The following is a 19,960-nucleotide window of genomic DNA, read 5'->3' as shown; positions in this document are numbered from 1 at the left end:
GGGAGCGAGTATTGCCGTGACGTGCAATACGAAGTGATAGGTCTTCCTGTCTGAACTTGCGCTGAGCTTCATGTGTCCCCTCTGTGGAAAGAGACTCTGAAAGTTTCAGAAAAAAGATTCTCTCTCTTTTTGTCCTGATCCATTTCTATAAAAACCTGTCTGAAAATGAGCCGATCGGATTTTGGCCACTTTATGATGGCATAACGATTTTTTGGCTTGTGTGACCATTAGCCAATCACCAACAAAGGTACCCCCCCCCCACCTTATCACCTGAATCTCCTCCTAGAGCACCATTGTGTTCTTTTTAACCAAATATCTCTCAGAGGGGCGTGGGGAGGGGCTCCTTATTTTCATCTAAAGCAACAGACAGAGAATCAGCACTTTTGAAACAGGGCTGAAACAGAGGGGATTATGGGTAATGCTGCAATGATCTGTTTGGTATTTGGAGCCAAACACTTCAGAGACATGTTTTGTATATATCTGAGACCTATAATATATTGATGTAAAAAAGAAGTACAATAGGAGACATTTAGACAGGTCATTCTTGCAAAAACTTTAAATTACTTTTAAAAATGTGATTGTACAGTATACCAGATATTACTCTATTTTAATGAGTTTTCTCAAAGTAATTTCCACATTTTCTTCAAGACAAACATCCTGCAGAAGATTATTTGTGGTAACCTTTTCATTGAATCTTAAGTCATGCTGCTTCTTTTCAATAAAGTGTGTATGACTGTTGGTGTGTTAGCGTGTGCGCACAGCATCTGCCTCACTGACAGCAGGAGTGTGACATGTGTTCTGCCCTAATTATCACTCAAATAAATTCCCTATCATGTTCAAACCATTTTTTAAGCACGAAAGAATAGAAATACACACCACCACTTAATTACTCTCAAACACATTTAAATTGTCATATTTGTACACACAAAAGTGAAAGCATCAGTCAGTCAGTTTGAGTGGAAGAAAAGTAAGAGAAATATGGAAACAATTAAAATACGTTGAGAGTAATCTTAGAATACCCAGACAGTCATTTCCTTTTGACCTTTTGGATACAACGCCAGTTAAGACTGCAAATGGAAACACTTTTTTCTTACACATATGGGAGTTATTTGTTAGGCTTTAAGTCGCTTCAACTGTTTTTGTAACAAATTTTGGTTTACTCGATTCCCCTCTCCTCTGAAACGGAGTGAGAAAGATCTAATCAGGGAGTCTGATCTGACTGCTGATTGTGTTTTCGGCTCCTTCAGGACCGGGTGTGGGCAAATGTGGCCAAATGTCTCAACTGTGTCATCGCCATGGTGGATAAAGTCCAGGAGGAGGACGGCAGCAGGCAGGAGCCGGCCCCTGAGCAGCAGCTCGCCGATGTCATCACCTCACACCACCCCGGTAAATAAGTTGTTTATGTGAAGCACAACCATCCGTCAGTGAAACATCTTTGAGGCTGAGTATGTCTATGCTGCAGATGGGTTTTATTTTGCCCATGCACTTGTTGTTTGATGTTAGCAGGTCAGTATTAAAAAGCATTAGTCACCACAGCATGAAGGTTATATTGAATTATAATAGACATCCATTCATCCCTTCACTATCCAAAACGTTTTTCCCATGTTTGAATGAAGCAATAATCTACTGTTCTCTAAATTAGACTAATACATCAGTCACTTAAAGTGTTGTTGCTATTTACATAGTTTGTCCATTTCATTGCAGCAGAAAGGCAACCCAAAAATAACTTAATGTTTAAAAGATATATACAGTATATGTACTTAATAAACTTAGCTTTTGGATAACCGTACCTACTGAGAGAAATCCAAACATTTTGACCTAAAAAAACTATGAAAAAATACAAAAGTTGAACTTTAAAATATATAAAAAAGATAATGTTTTAATGACTTCCTGCTTATATTAATAAAATCTTCCCGTTTAATAAGTAGTTTTTTCCTCATCACTTAAACTGTGATGCGTCATTGGTAACTTTCTCTGTAGTATAATGCATAATTCTCTTTAATGTATCCATCATTATCATTGGCAACAAATGCTATTTTCCATTCCTGTTCCTCCAAAACATTAGCTATTTTGAGCTTATAAATGGCTTTTTGGCCAAATATTTATACAAACCAACTAGATAAATAAGAAATTTCCACTGAGGGAGACAACATTGAAGTCTGTGTTTATCTACAGCCTGAGTAATACAGGAGTCTGGACCAACTTAGAGGCTCCCTGCAGTGTAGGCATTAGCAGAAGAGGAACTTAAATGGGTGCCAGAGAATTGGATGAAAGCAATATTTGATATGCAGAGCCATTCACTGCTGACCGCAAGCTGCCCACTCCTCTCTTTCGCCCGCTGAAATCCTGCCTCAAGCCTGCGTCCAGACAAGAGCTGACTGGAACCTCTGCCAACTGGCAGTGTGTGTGTGTGTGTGTGTGTGTGTGTGTGTGTGTGTGTGTGTGTGTGTGTGTGTGTGACTTTTGGTGCATTTGTATCAGGTTGGGCATGTTTTTCTAGTGGTGAAAGGTATATGTAGTTACTTAGTAGGTCCATGTAATGAGTATATTCTTTTTATGCTACTTTATACTTGTCCACTCCATTTTGGAAGCTTATGTTGTACACTAAATTTGTACTTTTCATCTTTAGTAACTTTATAGATTCAGATTATTAAATGATAAAATATAAATCAACTAATAAAGAAATATTGATATGTTATAAGTGAAGATCTAGCAGTACATAAGGTAATACGATGTCACTATGTTACGGTAGTAAACAAAGGAGTCCAATGTAGACGTTTCAGGCAGGGCGGGAGTGTGTTGGTTGAGAAACTCCCTCTGGAGAGAACTTTGTGATTTTAGCCATTTACAAACCTATACACTACAGAAAAGGGAAAACCACAAAAAGCATAATATGGCCCCTTTAAGTATAAGATCTACTTTTTTCACCCCTGTGTATTTCTGCATTTGTGTTTGTGTGAGCTGCCCGGTAAGAACAAGGCCATGGGTCCGGTGTTCTGCCTGAAAGAGAAGCCCCCCCCCCCCCACTGAGAAGCTTTATTAAGACGCTGAACAGAACAAGTGGTCATCTGCCTGTCTAAATACAAACATGGGCGGAATAATGAGAGACACTTTATCTGCGAGCGGATGTCGGTGAAACCCGGCTTCTGATGACAAGGCGTTGACAAGGTTTTGATGTTTGGACAGGTGGGCAGGCGAGGAGATGACAGCTTGAGTTCTGTTTCCTCCGTCTCCGTGCGGAGGCGATATTTGCAGAATGAGATAAGACGTGATTTTTCTGACAAGGCAAGGGCAAGGCTGATGTGCTTTACATTATCAGTGGTATCCAACTGTGCTTGTCTGTGCCTCTGTTTGTGTGTGCGTGTCCACACTGATCGCAAATAACTTTTCAATATGTTGAAGTTGAACTGAGTGCACATTGCTTAATAAACACTGCCCCCTTTTGGCCAGTGAGGGGATCGTCATAAACTGGTTTTGGATTGAGGAAATGTGTATAAGACACCATGAAATCAAACACTAATTCTGTCCCAATTCCTAATGACTGTTTCTAAGCAGCTTTTGAGTATGCAAAAGTACAATATTAAGTGTAGTCTAAGAAGTGTGCATGCATACTGAATCCGTTTCATCTCAGAGCTTGCTGTTTTTTGACAGAATTATCAGTTTATAATGTACACATCAGACATTTAACCAGCCTGCCAGCCTTATCCGAACACTCAAAGCCCATCGCTTCAAACTAGCTTCTTCCTGTCCAACCCCTCCCCCACACGTCATGTCAATCTGTCAGTTCATAATGCTTTCTGTTCTGTCTTTGAGTACCTAGAAAAGCGCTATATAATTCTGTACTTTAAGGGCATACATGGAAAACTTAACCAATTAATTTACCCAGACCTAATTAACTAAACTTCTTGTGATTTGATTATATATGTATGTTCAGTGGGAAGACAGAGAGAACATTACATGAAATGATTCACAAAAGTCAGTAAGCTGTCCATCAACCGGAGTCAGTTTAAACACATCAACAATGGAGTGTGTGAAAACTAGTTGAGCTAAACTGAAAAACATAGTTAACAAATGTTAGCTAAAAATAATAAACAGCTTCTCCAGTCTTGCCACAAACAATCATTAGCACACTCTCAGTGTCAAATGGAGCATAGCCATTGACTTTCACTTTCGAGTAATCTTTCTCTTCGCTATTTTCCTCTCCAACATCCTGTTTCAACATGAGTTACACCACATTAGGAAGTAAAGAGGCAATTTCATGGTGTCTTTACTGACCCAAGGTACAGTGTGAGGGCTCTATTAGGCATTTGGGCAGTTAATTTAAGGGTCTCTATTCTCATTTCTTGTGGTACAATGAATAGAACAAGCAGGGCACAGTTTGGTATTTTCCTGACCTTGAGATTTGCTCTGCTGGTCTGTGTTTTTTTTTTATGCAGCATGCAGAGGTAGGAGACTCATTTAGATGAGGCAGGGGAAAGGGAGATGTCTGTTTTCCTTTCAACATAGGCTTTTTAAACTAAATACTGTACTTACTCTTTAACAGAATATAATATGTTGGCATCAAACATTAACTTTCAACAAAGCTGGAACACCATTAAAGCAGTCTGCATTGATCCATCAATGTTTGGGTTATTCATACAGTATATGTTGTAAACAGCTGTGTTATACATATGAAACTCTTCTTCTTGGGTTCATTAAATATATGTTGTTAAATCAGCAGCTCTGATTTGAAAAGTGCGGTCTGCAGCGTGTTACCATTAAACACGGCAGTTCACTGTGTTAACCTTGATTAAATTACATGCGTAAAAAACAAACACTTCCTCTGCACACATCAGACTGGCTGGTAATAACTATTTATTTATGCAGGAGACATCAGATTCCTGGGGCTCATTAATTCTGCTTATCGTTGCCTCCATTCCAATCTTTTCTTTTCTCAGACATGGTGTTTGTTGTTGAATCCTTGAAATGTGTTTGGTGCAAATGCTGATGTGTTACATCAATTACGATCTGATGTGACCATTTAGGACTTAATGCAGTGGAGGATTGTGACTGAAATGGCTTCGTATTGATGCGATTATATAAACGACTTGAACAAACTATTTTTTAAAGTGATTTATTTCTTTCGTCAGTGTACTAATTAACTGCTGAGAAACCCCACAGCATCTGCCTGTGGCTGCAGATTGGTTCATGTCGTGCCTCTACCCAGACAACAATTTAATTTCCTGGAGGAGCGTAGAGCTATTGTTGATGTCATATTTCACTGATTGGCACAGCTGTTTCAGAGCTGTGGGACCAGTGAGTGTATTTATTCTGCTTATTTATATTTATCACTATGCCATCTGATCTATATTTCTACCAGCCCTTTACACTTTGCACTGCTGCACTACGAAAACAAATTAGCAGTTTTCTTTGAGACGTCCATACAGACTGTGACCTAAACTCGTGGTTGCGCTTACATGATTTATAAAGTGTTGCCCTTTAAAACCAAACAGCAAAATAAGTGCATGTACTGAATCAAAGATACCAAATTGATTTGATGCATTTTCCTTTGTTCACTTCACCTAACAATAATACAAATCCTGAGGACATGTGTTATATTTTGCTGATCATATTATATATATACGTTTTATTTAATGTTCATACAATTTTTAATAGATGTTTATTTTTCTTAATAAATAACTAATTTCCTGTGTTTTTGGTTTTGTTTCCTTTTGTTTGGCAATTGCTTTCCGTTAATGTCTGATCTGGTTTGACCTCACAGATAATGTGTGTGTTGTTTCTGGCTGCGAACACATGCCTTACAACCCCATCATAACTGTAGTTCCTTTCTCCATCTCCCACTCCTGTTATCCCATCTGTGTGTGCAGGCGAGTGGAGGGAGCAGCTGCGTCCGCATGTAACCAGGTTAAAGGAGTGTGTGATGGAGGTGGTGGAGAAGGCAAAGAGAGCCATGACCTTTGTGCTCCTGCAGGAGGCGGCCTGCAGTATTCCCCAGGGTTTCCTCCTCCAGCAGAGGCGTGACGTGGTTTTCAGTCAGGCAGTAAGTAGCCACTAAGATAATAAAGAACTCCACGATTTCCTCAGTAATGACCAGTCTGATTTAAAGGTCCACTATTATACTGTTTTTCATCAATATATTATAGGTCTCAGATATATACAAAACATGTCTCTGAAGTGTTTGGCTTGAAATACCAGCATCCCATAATCCCCTCTGTTTCAGCCCTGTTTCAAAAGTGCTGATTCAGTTACTTTAGATGAAAATAAGGAGCCCCTCCCTACGCCTCTCTGAGAGATATTTGGTTAAAAAGAACACAATGGTGATCTAAGAGGAGATTCAGGTGATAAGGTGTGTGTGTGGGGGGGGGGGTTACCTTGGTTGGTGATTGGCTAATGGTTACACAAGCCAAAAAAGTCGTTATGACATCATAAAGTGGCCAAAATCTGATCGGCTCATTTTCAGACAGGTTTTTCTAGAAATGGATCAGGACAAAAAGTGAGCAAATCTTTTTTCCTTAAACTTTCAGAATCTCTTTCCACAGAGGCGACACATGTTGATGTAGAAGAGACGTGAACAAGTGGATTTTGCATAATGGGTGACCTTTAATCTGGCGTGAAGGTTATTCTCAGTTAATCTATCACTTTGGAGATTCAAATGTCCAACAAGCTATTTATTGTTTAATTGTGTCGTGCAAAGTCCAAACTTTATCCTAGCTTGCCCAAACAACTTTAAAACGTTTTTCAAGTCAAAATACTTCAAAATATTACTTCCAAAAGTTTTAGAATTTTCCTCCGACAGGATCTATGTATTTACAGAAGGTTTTATACTCCACTGGTGACTTAAAAACAACCCATAAAAAGCCCTACCAAAGAATTTACGACACCGTTCAGCATTAATGAAATACAACTCAGATTTAGTTCCAGCTGAGACTTTCCCCCTGTTACTTCTGAAGTGAAGCGGGCTCACACATTTTATTTGCATACTATTTTGGGCAAGAGAAACGTCCACAAACATCTTACTGTGTGTGTGTGTGTGTGTGTGTGTGTGTGTGTGTGTGTGTGTGTGTGTGTGTGTGTGTGTGTGTGTGTGTGTGTGTGTGTGTCAGCTGGCAGCCTTAGCCTGTGGTTTTGTGATGAGGCTGTACGCAGGAATGCAGGACCAAGGCTTCCTGAAGCAGCTTCATCTGGTGGGCTTGGTTGCCCAGTTCGAGAGTCTGCTCAGCACCTACAGTGAGTTCATTTCTTGTATCATTCAGAACGGACAATAAATCAATAACTCAGCCGACCACCCTCACATTTGACAAAGATGTGGAGATTGGTTTGGCAAAGCCTGGGTAACGTGACGAGTAAATGTGACGGTTCAAAAACAAATTTATGAGTCACCGTTTCTACTTTATTACAGGAGCTTTTAAAGTATACTCCCTTTATACAACATGTTCCAGTTTAAGGTTTGCCACAGTGTCATAGTTCAATTTTTATCAGATTAATACACAGTCAGATTTAAAGGGAGTTCCTTTAAGATATAACACATCTATGCCATTAACCTGCAGCTACATGATTGCAATTTCTTTCAAGATTTTTCTGCCAATGCTCACTGTACAGCTCTTAAGGAAGTGAAGTAGATTGATCAGTTACATAAATAACACTAATAATAATATGTTTATTTAGTATAGCACCTTTCACAGAAACATAATTCACAAAGTGCAACGTGAGGAAACTGTGCATGAACAGCTGAAGGACTGAAGGACAGAACATCCAACCCAGTTTTATAATGAAAACAAGGCCTCTGTAGCTCAAAATCTGGGCAGTTTCTGAATAGTATGTGTCTCCTAGTCGTACCCTTAAGTCACTTAAAATGATGCTGAGATACGTTTTTCCCCAAGATCTTGATGGTGTAGTGCTTGTTTAATTTGTTGTTATCTACCATCCTTTTGAATGACCATGGTAAATCACTACTAATGTGGTTTTGTGGAAACGTTTAAGGTGAGGAGATCGGGATGCTGGAGGACATGGAGGTGGGGGTCTCCGACCTGCAGAGAGTTCTGTTCCAGATCACAGAGGCCAAGACAGATGACCTCAGTGACCTCCAGCCTTTAGTGTGTGGCCGACGGTGAGACAACATCTCTCAATTAGTCCCTACTGCTCAGGTCATGTAGTGATTAAAACCAAATTCAACTCCAAAAAACATGCAACGAGGGACTTTCAAACCTGAACATGATTCAAGATCCAAAGGTGTTGTTGTTGTATGCACAGTAGCTACAGTATAGCTATGGCAATGAAAGTGTTAAGTCCCAGGCTCCTCCAGCAATGCAACATAAGTATATGTAAGACATAAACAATAAAATAATAATAAATAGTACAAGAAGAACAGAAATAAAGTAAAATTGTGCAAGAGAATGTTGCAAGTGACCAGTGTGCAGGTATGTGTAAGAAGGTAACTAAATTATATATATATATATGTAACATAGAAAAAGATGAGCTTAAAACAGAATATAAAATTAAATACTGTACAAGGATAAAATACTGCTTATTTTGGTGAAAAAAATAATATGTGGGATGCAAACAGACAAATTCATTATATATATATATTTGCATTGATAAAGATGCCATTTATTCTACACATGCACCATTAAATACATATGTTGTTATTATTACAATTACAAATATGTGTATTGTTTTTATCATGCACTTATTAGCTAGTTTCCGGAGCTTCTTTCCGGCTCTGCTCCGCACAGCAGGTTTCGATTTCTCTCTTTTGCTTTCACCAAACTTATCGGCAACTGGCACAGAGTGAGCCACTGCTGCAACAACACCGTCCAATCAGCTGCAAACACACAATCTCCACTTCCTGTCCTTTGTCGACCTGTGACATCACAGTTTTTTTTTAGCAAAAAGCACAATCTCTTACTTACTCTCCTGTCCAAAGCTTTACTTTCTATGGTTTAGCCATTTCCTCTTTTATAGGAATCTGTTCATTCTGGCCAACTTGTGAAACCTCCTTTTCCATGTCTTGATTTTCACACAGTCGGAATCGGAAACTTATTTTAGTGTTTTTACAACAACAGGTTCCACATCAAATATTTAACACACTATGAAAATGCAGAGGTGTTAAAATGAACTTCTTATGATCTTATGGAGACATACGAGTGTGTGAACAATAGTTTCAAATATGCTAGACTTGTAATTTGTTATATTCTCCACTGTGCTGAAAAACACATGTGTTCACGTTCAGCCTCTGAATCAAGCTGCAAACCACAGGGCATGATTTGTTACTTACGATTTATTATCCACTGTCTTAAAATGATTATTCACATCACATGTGATTTATCTAGCTCTGCCTAGAATTCCTGCACCAGCAGTTGTGTTTGTTTGTGCATTAGGAAATAATAGCAATGCTTTGTCTATGGTATGAGCTGTTAGGGCCAAACAAAGCCCAAAGAGTGACCTGTAAAATGCACAAATTGTTTGTGAGAACACATTATGCCTCGCAGCCCAGATGTTATATATAGCCTGTAATGAAAACTCAGAACTTTAGTCCACATTTGAACTAGTACGTCATTTCTTCAGGAAGTCCGGGAGCTACATATATGTGCTTTTAAGCCAAGAACATTTGTCATATTGAGGTCAAGCGAGTGTATTTGACTGGATACCATGCAAATGATGCCAAGTGTGATAATATGATACACCCCTCTTGCCACGCCCCCCCTTTATGTGTAAGGCAATCTGTTTCTCACACTTTCTCTCTCTCTCTCTCTCTCTCTCATGCATACACACGCTTTAAGTCCCTGTTTATACAGCTTGCTCTGGCGAGTCTCAACGGTCAATTTTGCAAAACGTTTTGGATTTCCATTTAATGATTCTCTCATCAAATCTCTCTTTAACCTTCTATTTCTTTTTCTCCATGCATTCAGAGACCACTTCTTTGTAGAAGTGCCATTACCACGCCTGGTTTTCCAGACCTTGCCAGAAGAGATCAGGGGGGGCCAGCCTCTGCGAGTGTTCCCGGTGCTGTTTAACGTGGGCATCAATGAGCAGCAGACGATAGCAGAGAGGTACTGCAGACAGTGTTCACTCACATCTGGTGCTATCCTTGTCTTCAAATAATCAATATGACTAGATCCAGAGCGTCTATCTGGTTCAATCTCATGTATGTAACATAAAGAGTCACGCACGGTTTATTCTTTATTTCTTATTCTTGCAAAGTGCATCTAAATTTACATTTCAAGATAATCCTTCTGAGTAGGAGGCATTCAAACCTCTAATTGCATTTTCTCATAAATATTTAATATGTAAGGATGTTACTTTTGTTATTTGGCTGAAAAAGAATGCAACTATTCTCATATTTGTATGTATTTCCACCTTTGTTATGTTAAACAATGCCTTTGGTACTTGGCTATATTGTAACTTTTAGTGATAAGCTGTTAATAAACAAGTTGTATTGAGTTTTTATGAGATGCTCCACCACAACCGCCTATTTTCTTCCTCCCCTCCTCTCAGGTTTGGAGATATCTCTCTACAGGAAAGAATAAACCAGAGGAACTTTGAGATGTTAGAAGCCTATTACAAGTCATTAAGTGAAAAGGTGCCACTAGAATGTAAGTGAACTAACTCTTATGTACAAAGATGTGGGCTAATAATTGTTTAAAACTGTTGGGCAGCACATCTTGAATTTTAATCAAGTGTAGTTAATTGAACAATCTCGTCTTTTGCACTAGTTTAAGTCTATTAATCGATTGTATCTTAGGTTTTGTTGTTGGAGAAGCTTGAGAGTTAAGGTTTCTACTGCTCAAACCTTGCTGTAGCTATATGAAAAAGAAAGCCTCCGAAACGTAGAACTTTTGAATCGTCTGCAACAATGTGTGTTCAGTGTTGTTTCTTCTTTCGTCTGCCTTCACAAGTGAATCCATAGGAAGCTGCATTCAGCCTGGCCTCACACTTTGACTTCCAGCAGAGCAAAGCATCAACAGAACCTCTCACTGGCAATGTGTTTTGTGCTTTCTGTGAATAGGTCTACCGTGTTACCAGACACAGACCGACATCAAGGAATTACTTGAAACTCTGGGCCAGAATGTAGTTACAAAGAAGAGGAAGAATGTGGAGATACTATGGATTGCTGGAACGGTGAGCAGAGTTTTGATTGTAACAATAAATCCTTGTCAAGGAAGACAGAGCGTACAAAAAAACCATCCTCTCCTGCTTAACTGAGGTAACTGTGAACTTTATACTCTTAGATGAAACTTAGTATTTGACAGATTCATATATCATGGGCTTCCAACTAACCTGCATGAGCATGATGGATTGACTGAAAACGATACTGTATAGAAGTGACCTTTTACCTGATCTTCAGTATATGACGACAGAATGTTGAACATGTTCCTACAGCGCTTCTAGAAGTTAAAACAAGGCTACAACCATGATGACTTTGAGTTTGGTGTGTGAGCATTTGCTAACATTTGCTAATAGGTACAAAGCCCTAATATAATGAATATGTCATTTGTCGCAAACCAAAGTTTTGAACAAATACAAATTGGTTTTAATTCATCCTCTGGGGATCAAGAACTTCTCCACATAGTTTTTTCCTGATTTATCTAAAAGTTGTTAGACGTTTGACTGTCATCCATATATTGATGTTGTTACCCTGGTTTAAAAAAACACCTAACATTCAGGCTATTTGTTATGGGAGTGTCCAAAACAACTAACAATTGGCAACACTAGGTCACATTTTTATCCAAATGAGGTCAAAGCAACATGTACTTGGAATATCGGCAAAGACCTTTGTATGAACAATCAAACACACATAAATCCAATCCAATCCGACTTTATTTATATAGCACTTTAAAACCTCCGGACCAAAGTGCTGTACAGAGAGATACATCAAATATAAAATCACACAGCTCAGCTCACAGAACATAAAAATAAGTATAAAATCACATAAAAGATACGAACACAAAACAAACCAGAATAAACCTAACAATTACAAAATAAAAATAAAAACATAAAAACAATAGACCACTGAAAGCAAATAAAAGCAACATTCTACTTGTTTACGAATGCTAAGGAGAAGAAGTGGGTTTTAAAACGGGATTTAAAAACAGACCGTGTGGGAGCCTGTCTGATTAGCAAGGGCAGGACGTTCCACAGTTTAGGGGCGGCAGCAGAGAAAGCACGGTCCCCTCTGCGTGTCGACTTGGTTTTTGGCACCCTCAGGAGCAACTGATCAGCTGACCTGAGAGTGCGAGTGGGCGTGTAGTTGTGTAGCAGCTCAGAGAAGTAGGGCGGGGCCAGGCCATTGAGGCCTTTAAAAGTAAATAAAATAATTTTAAAATGAATCCTCGAATGAGCAGCCAGTGGAGTGAAGCTAAAATGGGGGAAATGTGCTTGTGTTTGCGTGTGCCAGTTAGGAGCCGTGCTGCTGCATTTTGTACCATCTGCAGGCGAGCAAGGGAGGACGCACTTATCCCAATATTTAGTGCATTACAATAATCAAAGCGAGAGGTGACGAAGGAATGGATTACTGTTTCAAAAAGGTCACTATTTAAAAAAGGCTTTATTTTGGCTAGATGCCTGAGGTGGAAGAAACTGCCTTGATCTGGCCGTCCAGCTTGAGTTCAGGGTCCATCTTTATCCCAAGATTTGTGATGGTAGGCCTGGTGGAGTGGCCCAAGGATCCTAGGTCTATGGGAGTGGTCCGAGGGGCACCAAAAACCATAACTTTGGTTTTGTCATCATTTCATTTAAAAAAGTTGCACGACATCCAGGACTTAATGTCTTCAAGGCAGTTTATCAGTGGTTTCATTGAGTGTGAGTCGTTCTTTTTTAAGTGGCACATATTTTGGCAATCGTCTGCATAGCAATTAAAAGCGATGCCGTGTGCTATAAATGATCCACTTATACAACTAAAGTAGCCTACTGTGTCAATAATCTGTGGAGTTAGAACAAACATCACACTCCAAATCAGTCTTTTTATAAGATTAGTCACGGCCAAACAGTTTGCATCATTGATGGATGTAAACATTGAGTATTTATTTATCTTCTTGCCTCCAGATCTGCCGAAGGTTAAATGGCATCAGGTTGACCAGCTGTAAAAGTGCCAAAGACCGGACCTCCATGTCTGTCACGTTGGAGCAGTGTGCCCTCCTGCGCGACGAACACCAGCTCAGCAAGGACTTCTTCATCCGAGCTTTGGACTGTATGCGGAGGTGAGAGTGATAAAAGACTAAAAACTATTATATGGGTGCAGGTTATTGTTCCAATCTATCATAAACATGCTGCATTTAAAAAGCCAGCAATAAAACATACAACATAGTGTTATTCTTTGCTTCAGCAGTTTGTAGCCATGCAGATATTTTAGTTGCTCAGATAAAATCTCAGAGATCTTATCGACACAATGCAATGAAAACATTTTAAACAAACTTCAGTAGCAACTTGTTTTTCTCGAGATCACTGACCTCCCTCTCAGGTGTTTCAACCTGAACTACTTTCTACCAAATAAATAGTTCCTTTGAAAGAAATGTACAATGACATCTGTGGATTGTCAAAGGTATTGTTACAGGAAAGACGCAATGCTGGGCAAATTGGGGAAACAAATAAAATACAATTCACCTTTTATTTATTATATTATTTAGTACATCTAAAATGTTGCATGGCTGGTTCTACAAGAGACAAGGGATACATAATTTGGGTCGTCTCACCATTCAGCCAATATTGCTGTTGCAATCTTTAATCCCAAAAATAATAATTGTATGTCATTACAAATGTCTAGTGAAAGCAATAACATGCACCCACAACATATGTTAATGAGCAGACGCTGACACATTAAAGACATGTTGTCTGCACGTTCCCCTCCATCTTATCCCCATTTGATGTGCCAGCATAAACATCATCATGTGTTCCCTCCACCATCGACGCCTTCCTTCACACATTCACAGGCAGCCACGCATGTTCCTGTCAGTGCCGCAGGGACACTGCCGCCTTTAATATTTGTGACTGTCATCCTTCCAAATCTGATATCTTCTGATCCAACAACTTTTTCTGGGAAGTGCATATCTGAAGAATCTTTGGTAATGACCCGTACAGGCCGGTTGATGGCAGAGGTGTGGCTCAGATTTATAAAAGGATTGGATATAACATGACCTAAACACGAATAACAGCTCACTTAAATCGCTGCGACTAATCATGGTCGAAAATGTGGAAAAAAAGGTTGTGTGGTTGAAAAACGAATCGTACATACAGTCACCTAATGACCTGTAAAGTAAGGGAACCAGTTAAAACAGTTCTTACATCCAACCAAACTGACGTTCATTTGCTAATGTAACATGAAGTAGTCGGGACACAGACTAAGGTCTTAAATACCTGATAGCTAAAAAAAAAAAAAAATGTCACTGTAGGCCAGCTTCTCCACACACTAAACAAATCAAACAAACCCAAAATAATTCAACCTTTTACCGCCCACCTTCCTGACCTCAAGATTTGAGCACCACAAAGACGTTTTATGGACTGAACCATGTTAAGTTACATTAATATAAATGCAGTATATGTAAATATATCAATAGATTATTCTTTAGTCTTTTCCAACATTATGGTAATTTTTAAAAAGCAGCTGGGTTATTAACAAGACCAGAAACATTGTTACAATCAAAACACTATAAAATAAATAAAATCTTTCCAGCTAAGTGTTTGATACATAAATAACAAAACACCTGGAATAGAAAACACTCAAATCTAACAACAATAAAAACAAAGGACTGTTGACTGTGGACAGTGTTGGCGTCTGAAAGAAGCTATCTTGACAGATTTTAGGTTTACTGCTTCCAAAAAAATATATTTACCCTTGTAATTGCATTTTTTGCCAAGACAAATACAGCTGATAAGCATGTAACTAGCCCTGGGCACATGTGTGGGAGTTAAATATAATATAATAAGGATACATTCACAACAAACTCCCTCCTGATATATCTGTGACAGAATGTTATTATTCCTTTGTGTTGTCGTTCTGCCACTTGGAAAACTTGAACGAATGCCATACAGCTCCCTTAGGGGGTGGAAACAGTTCAACTGTAGATCACTGTCTCTGCAGGTGCTGCGTTCAAACCATAGCTCAGTGTTTGAATGCATCACCTGCAGTTAGACTTTATACTTCTGAGACAGCTGTATTTGCATCCAGAGTAGCGGGACACAATAAGTTAAATTAAAGCTTTAGATATACACTAATAATAATAATAATAATAATAATAATAATAATGGATTACATTTTTTAATTAGAGCGCTTTTACAGGTGCTCAAAGCGCTTTACAATTACATATTACACATATTAGACATGTAAATGTCAATACTGTGGACATTACCCACAGGAGCAAATGCGAGTAGAGTGTCTTGCCCAAGGACACAACGGCCTGACACAATAATCTGCAGCACTACCTCTGAATAAAGGGTCCTATGATTCTGGTAGTGTGTTATATGGGTTTGTGTGCATGTAAATGGTCTGCAAAGGCTAAAATCCCAAAGTGTCTCTCCCACACCCCCCCCTACCCCCCTGCCTGCCTAAAAACATTTACATGTATTCAGTGTTGAACTGAGGTGAGATAGGAAGGGATAATAAGGGAAAGTGAACTGCTAACTAAAAGGAATATAAAAAAACATTTATAAAGTACAAATACGCTGGGTTATTCCAACATTTTTATCCCTTAACTTTGGTGTCAGACTAAAAGGGGAATTACTGAGCATATAATTGTCAGGCACAAGTTATTTAAATCAATCAAACGTTACTAGATTCATCGATAGGGTCGAGTGTGGTTTAAAAAAGAAAACATCAGTGCTTATTTAATTATTAAAGGGGCCATCTGTTGGGTTTGTGCGTGTCTGGTTTACAATGACAGTTATCTAATTTCATCACTTTAGTAAGTTATATATTTGCTCTCTCCTTATACTGCACAGGACCGACAGTTAAGAAAAACATGACAAAAGAAAGCTACTAAATGAAAATGATAAATGTCTCTAAGTGCATCATTTACATAAACAGCTGATTTCTACATGTCGTTATCAGGTGTTTACGGCACGTGCTAGTCTGTCTCCTCCTCATTTTATTATCCACACAAGCAAAACATTTGACTACCTATCAAGAGTTTCTCTCATGGACTCGTCTAAATATGCTGATTATCTCAAAAGGAAGCAGTTGTTCTCTCTTTCGTTACTGCTGACAGAGATTTATGTTTGTTTTGGACATAGTGAATGAATTGAAATGCTATCCAAAAAGGAAATCGAAAACGCAGTGTCGAGTTTCACCAAAAACCTGTTAAACCGCTACGTAAACAAGGATTCTTCTTCTTCTGAATGAATGAATATCAGCAGGATCAGATGCACAGTACTTAAAATAGTTTACAGAAAGCTTTCCCTGCATGCTCCTTCTCTCCACCATCCTCTGCCAACCAAGTCATTTCATAACGTGGCCCAACAAGTAGCTTTTCCATGCGCCTGTTCCTCACATTTCTGCTGCGTTAGTCACTGCCTGCTTTTCTGTGGCTTCTTGAGGCAAATTTTGTCGAAGTGGGGCTTCTGGCAGCAGCCTGTTTTGACTCTTAAGTGATCAATCTGTGCTGGAAGGCCCACTCAGACAACATGTGGACTTTACTAACAGCGCCACGTTTTGATCTGTCTCTGTCCGCTCTCCTCACTCTGATTGCGCCCTGCAGTCGGCTGACGCAGGGGGACGTCGGGCACTGGGAGGACCCCGAGGCCTGTGCCGGGACTGAGAACAAACCAGCGTCCCGACACTTTTACCCAATTGCCCTGCTGCTCGTAAGCTCGCACTTACTGGTTGTGTGGCTCATTTTAAGTCTTGTTTTTCTGCTTGCAAAATATCAATAAATTGCTGTTAATGCCATCTCTACTCACTCCTCTTTTCTCTGTTTGCTGGTTGTTCTTTTATGAGAAGTGGTGGTGGTGTGACTCTGCTGGCTGTTTCTCGTGATGGGGTGATTAGCGCGGGTGGTTTTATCTCGACCTTACGCTGTGTGGTGTTACTCCTTAAGCAGCAGTGAAGGATTGGGGAAAATGGATTTCAATGAGATGGTTTACCTAGCAGTGAGACATTTCTTGATGTGCCAAGAATCTTTTCTGTGAAAATCAGCTAGTTAAAATCTGACAATAGGCGCTTTCACACCGCAGTACTTTTCCCACAAAGGTCATGAGAACTCTTTAGTTCTCATTAACTATGTACAGATCGCATTCACACCGGAATAAATCCCTGGGGGAGGATTAGGCAAAGCCGCTGACGTCACTTCTTCTTCTGCTTTGTGTTTACAACTTCAAGGCGTATACTGCCACCCGAAGTCCCCGGAGTTGGGGACTGGCCTTCCGAGTAAATCGCCAGAACGCCGACACATCCTCATCTCCACCGCTCCCATATTTTCTTTTTNCCGGAAGTCCCCGGAGTTAGGGATTGGCTTCTACTGAAGCCTTCAGAGTAAATCGCCAGAACGCCGACAACACATCCTCATCTCCACCGCTCCCATATTTTCTTTTTTGTTGCCATAAGTTAGTCTCTCTGCGTTTCTGCGCTGGGATAATGCTAATAATGCTAATGCTAATAATGCTAATGCGAGGATAATAAAATGGCGGCTTCACATAACTTTTTGGGAGTTTTACGGGGCGTGGTTTGCATTCCGCCCAGCCAATCAGACATAGGAACCTTTTTCTCCAACGAAAGTACCTGCTCTCTTGCAGGGACGGAAAAGGGGGTAAAAAGATTCTCATTATTATTTTAGTTCCGGCTCTTTTTGGTGTGAACGCGACATTTCGGAACTATATCGGAACTAAAGTGGGAAAAGTACTGCGGTATGAACGCGCCTATTAACTAACTTTCCTGAGTCTCGTGTTAAGGTTAGGATACCACTAACTGCATATAACATCAAGTAAAAAAGTACATCTGAAAGTAAGAGAAAAAACATATTTTCATAAAAAAAGAAAGAAAAGCGCAGTAGTTTCCTAAAGCTGCTTAGCGCTGAAGCAACAGAGTGATATATGGGGTATTGATTCCAAATAAACCACAGTGTCCATGTTCATCATCGTAAAATAAATCGTCCACCAGTACAAATATAAGTCCCATTGATGTAACTCTTTAATAGTCTTCCATCTTTTCATGTGATTTGTTGATAAGAAACCTACAAATTATCGGCAGCCTTTACTTCCATCATCGTATAAAACAGCTGATGTGGTTTTGTGGAAGTTTATAAGTCAAGTTTCTTTGAGGGTTATTCTGCTGAAGAGTTTCAATTTACACCTGATCATCATTTTCTGCAATACAGTGAATATGATGCAAATACATTAACAGTTTTTGTTATATTTGCATTTAATTAGCTATTTAAGTTGTTTTTTTAACGGAAATATAAACGTTGAATCTTACCAGGTACCAATAAGATCCGCATGTTTCTGAAAGAGGGGATGGCATTGCCTGATACTGCCACGGGGGAGTCAAACCTGCGGGGGAGTCAAACCTGCGGGGGAGTCAAGGATTGCTTGGCAGCTCAGATTGCATTTCGGCTGGATAAGCTTGATAACTTCCTTCCTCTTCCAAAACGAAAGTGGTTATGCAGACGACGTTTAAACTGTTGATGCTTTTCCATCTTTTCACCCTAATGATTTAGCTTCAGGGGTGCAGATCTGTGTCTGACTCCCTAATCCTCTGATAGAACAACATAAGTTATGTGACTTGTGTTATCCAATCATGGTGTGCAGTGGCGGCCGGCCCATAGGGGCGCTAGGGGCGCCGCCCCCCCACCTCTTCCCACATGTTTGATTGTCATTAAAAATTAAAAATAAATAAAAATATATATTTAAAAGATATATTTGTTATTTTATTATTTTTAATGAACAAGGTAAATATTATATAGTTGGTATCAGTAAAATGTATTATCTACAATAAAATATCGTTTAAAATTGTGTTACGATGTCTAAAGTTATTGATAAGTCACATGTTTCTTGCCTGGCGTCATTACCCTCTCTCGTCTGGGCGGTAAGAAAGGAGCCCTCAGCCAGAGCAGCAGCAGCCAACACATTGCTGACTGTTGCTATCTGTAAACTGTGCGTGCGTGCGTGCGTGCGTGCGTGCGTGCGTGCGTGCATGTGTCATACTTGCCAACCCTCCCGATTTTCGCAGGAGACTCCCGATTTCATTGCCCCCTCCCGGTTTCCTCCCGGGGTCATATTTCTCCCGATTTCTGACAGATACAGATTTACTCACGACTGTTTCCACTCTTTAATACAGCTACACCATTGTTTTGTTTCCATGGTAACGCGTCTCTTTAGTAGCGCGCGCAACTCAAACTCTGAGAGGGTGAGGAAAATAGTCACAGAAAACTGAACAAGAATCGACAACCCGACCCTCTGCTCACTCCTTTCCTGTAAAATACAGGTCCAGCCCACACATATGCTCCATGGTGCCACAGGCATTGCCCTTACAACTACAATAAGCATGTCAATGTTAATCTACAGCTCCACTAGCACCGGAGTCTCCACCTTTTGACGCAGCCACCATCCTCATCAACTACTGACTGTAGCGTCACCTTGGATACGAATCCAAACAACTTACAGAATGCATCGGGCGCTGAAATTACCGCCCTGTGAGCATCAGATCTGACGACGCTGATTGGCTGAAATTATGTGTCGGCGGCATAGAGTGGCGAAGTCACGCCCACCTACTTCCGGTCCATGGGACCTTATTTCGGAAAAATAATGTATTGAAGTCAATGGAGAGAAGAAACGTATCTTTCGATCCCGTTTGAATTGTGCCATGAATTACACATACGATGTTTGTCAATCTTAAAAAATAATTTCCATGTCAAAAAAGTCACAGTTTGTCGTAAAACTGTTGAAATATAAGACTATGAAAAATACGCATCTATAAAGACTACAAATCCCAGAGTAAGTGATGTCACAATTGTTTTCCTCCACTAACAGATAGCTGAGA

At 39.7% G+C, this 19,960-nt stretch overlaps 1 protein-coding gene across 1 annotated transcript in view; it reads left to right on the top strand.

Moving 5' to 3' along the window:
• Positions 1–19,960, top strand: part of LOC104952499 (type II inositol 3,4-bisphosphate 4-phosphatase-like) — a 26,530-nt gene that overhangs the window by 3,229 nt on the left and 3,341 nt on the right. Inside the window, exons 3-10 of the mRNA XM_010779334.1 lie at positions 1,248–1,386; positions 5,868–6,040; positions 7,104–7,227; positions 7,981–8,107; positions 9,909–10,049; positions 10,495–10,592; positions 11,006–11,118; positions 13,042–13,196. Of these exons, the coding sequence (XP_010777636.1) occupies positions 1,248–1,386; positions 5,868–6,040; positions 7,104–7,227; positions 7,981–8,107; positions 9,909–10,049; positions 10,495–10,592; positions 11,006–11,118; positions 13,042–13,196 (1,070 nt within the window). The remainder of the gene's footprint in view (positions 1–1,247; positions 1,387–5,867; positions 6,041–7,103; positions 7,228–7,980; positions 8,108–9,908; positions 10,050–10,494; positions 10,593–11,005; positions 11,119–13,041; positions 13,197–19,960) is intronic.

Source organism: Notothenia coriiceps, unplaced genomic scaffold (assembly GCF_000735185.1).
Source record: "Notothenia coriiceps isolate Sejong01 unplaced genomic scaffold, NC01 NC01_scaffold00000339, whole genome shotgun sequence".
Taxonomy (NCBI): Eukaryota; Metazoa; Chordata; class Actinopteri; order Perciformes; family Nototheniidae; genus Notothenia; species Notothenia coriiceps.
The sequence above is the reverse complement of the archived record's forward strand: the minus strand, read 5'-3'. Positions and strand labels throughout refer to the sequence as shown.